The following is a 6,348-nucleotide window of genomic DNA, read 5'->3' on the forward strand; positions in this document are numbered from 1 at the left end:
CTCACAATTTTTCCCACCTGATGTAAATTTAAAAGATGTTTCACCTGCTGCGTCAAATATTGCTGGAATATGTCATCACTTTAATCCCGAGTCGAGGAACCATCCTTAAGTGATTCACCGAGAGAGCCTAATTGTTTAAGGTCGTAAACTTTGCTGCCGCTCTTTAAGGTAGCACATCATTACTGTATTCAACTGATCTTCCAACCGTTCAAAAAGGGAAGCAGTACAGAGGACAATGTAGAATACGGCATGCATAGACCGACACACATTTATGCAGGCAGGTACTTGCATTAAGCTTGCTTAATGCTCCATAAATAGAGAAAAGTTGTGAATGATTTTTGGGGCAATTAAATGAGGAAAATAGATTTTGTTTGTTTTTTACATTTTAACTAAGCATATGAAGGTAGATACTTAAAAAGTTTTGACAATCGGAGTCAAAGGTTTTAGGTGACCATGCATTATAAAACACAGATATATATCAGCCCATCAGTAAGGTTCTCCTTTTTATGCTCCAATTTCCAACTAAGGTTAACATTTATATCATAAAATCCAGTTGCGGAAGCCTTGTTACTAAGTCCGTTGAGAGGATATGATGCCATGGTATTCAATCCTTTACTACTACTTATTCGTGGTGCATTTTAGAAGCATTTGCTTCCATTGTAGGTGCCTACTCAACATGATGCAAATCAGGAAAAAGTACCTCATAAGGGAAACTAGGACTAGTAATTTGTTGGAACAAAGCCTTCTGCTAGTAAGAAGGTAAGAGATCTCATACCACACACTCAAAAGGCTTTGTTGAACGAAGATTTTTTCACTTTAGGATGTTGGACGGAAAAAATGTTGCCCAATCCTCATCCTTGTTTCCTTATCATTCTTTTTCAAGTGAGAAGAAATACTCTGCCTTGTCGGTGGCACTAAAAGAAGTGAGCTAGAAGCAGAGAAGATTGGGACTTGAATATTTGTTTTTTGAAGACAGCGTCTTACAAAAGCAGGATATACAGGTCCGTGTTATTGCAAAAGCTTGTCTTTTTAAACAATCACACGAAATTATTTCATCATCTTATATGCGTTACAATTTGTTACTGAGCTAAGTCTATAATGAATTGTCACATGATAGCGAGATGCTAATGCATCAAAATGTGTCAGAATATTGTATTTTCTGGCAATTTACACATTGGTTTGTTTTTAGAAACCAACGCATATTTCACATTGGGTGTAACAAGTGGATCAGCTTTACCAAGGTAAGAGACGGACAAATTTGACTTCTTGCGTCTCGTAGAAACGAGTCGCTGGTAATACCCGTATCTCTACTGCTTACCAAAAAATATATATTTATGGTTAATTGATATATTTTTCAATTATACCATTTAACCAACCGTGAGATGAAGATGTAGACCCTCAATTGCCCGTTGACCAATTGAAATTGCCCAACAGATCAGCCAATCATCAGCCAGCATCGGCTGTATGGCATAGTCTGTGAACATAACATTCGAACGCTTCTCATTATTACGTTATGACCAATTTAGAGGGAGAAAACAATGCGCTTCCAAACTGTTCACTCTATTGGGACAGTTATATTAGCGTCAGATTCCTGGAAACATGTCAGGTGGATCGAATGGAGGCAATTGTGTACCCCAGTTTCGCTCGCCTCTACGTGTCCATTTCTCTCTCCGTCCTTGGCGCTTTTTTTAACCTGTGGGCTCTCATACTCCTCCTATTGGACTATCACAGTCCCCATTTAAAGTATAACCAATCAAAAATACACTCAAAAATCTGTTCCACTGGAACAAATCACAAGGTTCAGCACACCAGCTCAAGGCGAACCACCATGCAAGTTGGACTCATCATATTCTGCCTTTTTGAGGTCCTTTACCATGCCGCTTCTTCCAGCGGTGAAGTAATCAACCTCTTTGCGTACAATGCGATAAAAAAAGGTACCATTCCTATGCCAGCTAATGGGAGTCTCACGTACATTTACTCGGTTCTACCTCCGGTGTCAAGCTTCTTTAATTGGATTCGAGATACAGGAATTTGTGGACGCAATTGGGCTATCACACTAATCACAATCGCAAGAGCCGAGGTGGTTATCTGGCCGCTTGCGTCACGTTGTTATCAGAGGTGCTTACGACAAAAACGGTTCTTCCTCCTTCTGATGTCTTTGTTCGCTCTCACCGGTATAATTATTTCGGGGACACGTCGATTTGATCAGAAAATTAGCGTCTGTTATAGCACACGACTATCCTCTTATTGCATCTTTTCAGAAGTATTCCTCCTATCCAATTTTAAGCAATTTTCTGCCGTTTATTTCTCCTTTCAAACCCTACTTCCTTGGATGCTCATTTTGATCTTCACAACCCTTATCATCTTTCAACTAAAGCCATGCAAAAAGCACTCGGAAAATTCGATCCGCCGACTGACCAGTAAATATGGAGGTAGAGATAATCATCTTCGTGCTTCGATTGCAGTTACGGTTATTGCGGTGTTCTGCACGATATTTGAATTTCCGACATTTGCTCTGTCCATGTACTACATCGCAAGTGATCCCGATGAAGCTCTAGAGCTGTGGGATACAATTGCAAATACTCTCCTTCAAATAGACTCTATCGCAAATTTCTTCCTTCTCATTATTACTATGCCATCTTTGCGAAGGCGTCTACGAAGATCCTTTCCAATACATGCTCAACGGAGGGAGCTCAGCGCTCCCGAACCTCGGACTATTGTAGCAGACGTGGAGATAACATCCAAGGGTAGAGACTGAAGGAGTCCACTTATTAATGCACTTGATCTTGTAAATAGTATTTCATAATTGAGACGTTTTTATCTCATAATCTTGTCATTTGATCGCCTCTGTTGCCGTTGTTGTGTGTGCGTGTAAACTAGTCGATTTGTTCATATGCCTACTTTACCCTCTACTGCGCTAAGAAAAGCGCCATAATGTACTTTGGTGGATGTTCGGAGTATATCCTTCTTATTGTATATAGTGCTCATTAAAACACGAGTTCTTAACTTATGCATTTGGTTTTTTTAATCTTTCATTACATAGAGGCAGCACAAATCAATTTGGAGGGGTAAAATTGGTCACTATAGCACCTGGTTCTGTTTATACATTAATAGATTTAGAAACAGTCCTGTTTTATGATTTATTTATGTTATTCTTAGAAAAAAATGTGGTCCATAAGCAAAAAAATTTATAACAAATCGAACAATAAATAATCTACGAAGAACTTCTTTGAACCATTCCCGACAAGACAAACTAGCTGAAAATGCCACATCTTTAGAAGCCAGTGGTCTAAGTCTGCTTCTATTTCGCTTTTACTTAACTATTTTTCATGTTGCTGTTTACTTTTTATCCGAAAAGAAGGTAATGGGAGTAACCTGGAAAAATAGGCACAGGGGAATACGGATGTGTGAATCCTCCCACAGCTAAGTTTCCTAACATGCGGCAAGAAATGCTACAGTCTTTAACTTATTCATTAGTCAAGTTGCGTTTTGCTGTACCAAACGAAAAGATCGCATCAGATGCAAAATTCTGTCTACAGTCACCGGACGCGGTCATCTGGAAATGAAAATGGTGCCTCATTAGCGTGGTATAGTTTGTAGATGTGGATTTTTCACCCGCGTAATGAATGTAGGATCGCAAAAGTCATTTGTTGTTTTTCAAGCCATTTGGTGAGTCAGCAAATTGCCTTTTCTCATTAGTAGGTGGAAAGTGCGAAGACTAGTAAATTACTGGTCTTTGAGGCTTAGAAGTTATTCCTTCTTCTACTTTCCCTTTGCTTAGGGAATCAACAAACAGTTTCTTTTTTTAACTATCCACACCACTCTATTGCTTTGTTTTCTGTCTTATTTTTGCTTCATCTGATAAAAATCCAACCCTAGTTTATTGGGAATATATCTAACTGAACGGCTTTAAAGTACCGAAGTGTCACTGATGTGACGCATAAGTGATCAAAGTACACCGTTAGGTTTGGCGGCAAGGAAAAAAATAATACAGTAGACCTCATAGAATCGACCTATTCTTCTTCGAACTCCGTCTTCTACGGTAGAAATATTTTAAGAAAATATGCGAATAAAAAATGATTTTTTGTATACACATTACCAGAAGGTTATGTGGTCGAATTGGCTGCTTAATCGGTAAAAATGAAAGGCCTGTGTAGTTGACAAACAATAAAATGCAAATCACATCACCACTTAGCCTCCTCATCCTTTGAACCTCCGCTTCAGCCGCTTCTCGTAATCACCCCTCCTGCTTAGGGCGCATTGAGTCCCATATGTGAACTCCAGCCGACCGCTAGGCAGGATCAAAGATAACGTAGGGAGTGGGTTTACCGGGAAGAGCATTACCTGTTGGTGGCAGTGTGTACAGCAAGTTTGTTTACAATTTCTGAATATCACGCTCCTTGAGTGGCGTACTGTATGAGAGGGGTGGGAGGGAGTTTCAAATGGAAAGCAGCGCCATAGGCTAGACGATGTTTTACAGCAAGCATAGTCATTCTATCAATAGGTTTTAGTGGTAATATTTACTAAAGGCAAGTTTGAAGTAAAGATTTTGTGTTTTGTGACTACGATCTGCACTGCTTTATCCCTTTAAAGAGCTTTATTTAATTCTCATTACCATTTATTGTGAAGAATTCAAATTTTGCCTTATTAGCACGTCTGTGATATCTCCACACCTATTTTTAACGTCAAGATCGTTAATGCTAGTACCTAATCAACAAAATTATGCGAAGATTTGACGTTATTTCCACCAAAGTGACGCTTTGAGGACATTTCCGACCCCTAATGGGGCCTCATGGTAATGCAACTAAAAAAAGTAACATTGAAGTAGTTGATTTGTTTAATCAAAAAAGATAATATTCATTACCGAACTTAAGGAACAATAAAATGAATGATTTCAGACAGGTTACTACTGAAATTTTAGATGTAACGCATCTAAAGACAAGGTCTGAACATGATACTTTTTCGTTAATAGCGCATTTAACTAGGCAGACCTTTATGGCGCTGCAAGTTCTACTTCCGATTGCCATCGTGACCTTCCAGCCAGGCTCCTAGAGGTCCACTTCTCTCCTATGTTAGTAATAAATTTTCTACAGTCCCTGAAAGGGGAGGCTTGTTTACGACTGCAAGAAAGACGAGGAATGCTGTAGTGAAGTAATTACAGAAATCCCAGTAGATGTCCTCTTATATCCACAATAAACATAGATCAAATGGTAGCGTTTCGGCGTTGATCTATAGCGTAAACGTTTAAGGGAAGTGGCTTTCAAATGGGTGCATAACAACATGAGGTACAAATCCTCATTGTGTCTAGCTACAGAGAACATGGACGTCTTGAATATTATCATCCGCCCTATAAGCTTAGCTATAAAATGATCAACTAAAAGCAGCTGCTGCCATCACCGATTTGGTTAATTAATTCCAGCGTAGATCCATCGGGTTTATTTCAGACACCGCTAATTTGGGCTGTAGGCAGGAGTGCTGGTACGCATGTGCAGTAGCGCGTTGATAACGCGGTCGTAAAACACCAACCTACCAGTGCTTGCTGGTGAGGAAGACCTTATGAACAGTCACATAAATAGAACCGAAGCGTGGGTATTTTAGCAGCATTTCAAAGCCTACAGAAGTCAGTCAGTGTCGAGACCACCTAGACAACATGTGTAACATGCTTGATTCTCAGACACCGATCAGTGCACTACCAGCTGTCAAGTGAAGGAATTATCCAAGAGGTGAGTTCTTCTACAGCCATGATAAATGCAGTTATTAGCGATCACATCATCACCCGCCTCACAAAAACAACACACTGATATCTTGCTGCAAGGTCCTGCATTACACTTTTCTTTCCTTGCGTTATGTTACCTCCGATTAGTCGCCATTGTGAAGAGGATTTCAAGTGTTTTGCTTTACACGCACTGAAGTGTTAAGCCAGCAGCACTGAAGGTCATCACCATTTGTCACTCATCTTGGTTGCGTCTAGGAGGCCAAATGCTGCCGTCTTCTCGGAGGAGTGCCATCTATCATGCTTTTATATGGCATTTCCAAGGGTGCTCACTTCAAGTGCTCATTGGTCTACCTTCAGCTCTTCTTGTCCTTTCTATTACCTTTCGCTGATTTATATGCCCGCTGAAGTTAAATATCCTTGATAGCAGCTCAGTAGAGATTTTCTCAACTCGGCACCTATCACAAAAAGTAGAGAGTTGAAGCCCCCATCATAATGGCATTTTGGCCACAAACGAGAGGAGGATGGACTAACTGTGCAGACTGGATCGACTGGCAGGGCGGAAATCTGTACCGGCGTGAGGAAGGCCCACAGACAAACCTATCCATAGAGTATCTTTCCGCCTATTAATGGAT

General features: G+C 40.2%; 2 protein-coding genes across 2 annotated transcripts in view; both read left to right on the top strand. All coding sequences in view use genetic code 11, as the record gives it.

Annotated features, from left to right (window-relative positions):
* Positions 1 to 1,513: 1,513 nt before the first annotated feature.
* On the top strand, positions 1,514 to 2,758 carry EGR_04388 (rhodopsin-like orphan GPCR; the record flags this gene model as incomplete). The annotated part of the gene is made up of 1 exon (XM_024493637.1): positions 1,514 to 2,758. The coding sequence occupies one exon, from the start codon at positions 1,514 to 1,516 to the stop codon at positions 2,756 to 2,758; it is 1,245 nt and encodes a 414-aa protein (XP_024351958.1).
* Positions 2,759 to 3,622: 864 nt separating this feature from the next.
* The window catches only part of EGR_04389 (hypothetical protein), a gene marked incomplete at both ends in the record, with an annotated part of 4,825 nt that continues 2,099 nt past the window's right edge, over positions 3,623 to 6,348 (top strand). Inside the window, 2 exons of the mRNA XM_024493638.1 lie at positions 3,623 to 3,669; positions 4,875 to 4,964. Of these exons, the coding sequence (XP_024351959.1) occupies positions 3,623 to 3,669; positions 4,875 to 4,964 (137 nt within the window). The remainder of the gene's footprint in view (positions 3,670 to 4,874; positions 4,965 to 6,348) is intronic.

Source organism: Echinococcus granulosus (assembly GCF_000524195.1).
Source record: "Echinococcus granulosus chromosome Unknown EG_S00027, whole genome shotgun sequence".
NCBI classification, from domain to species: domain Eukaryota; kingdom Metazoa; phylum Platyhelminthes; class Cestoda; order Cyclophyllidea; family Taeniidae; genus Echinococcus; species Echinococcus granulosus.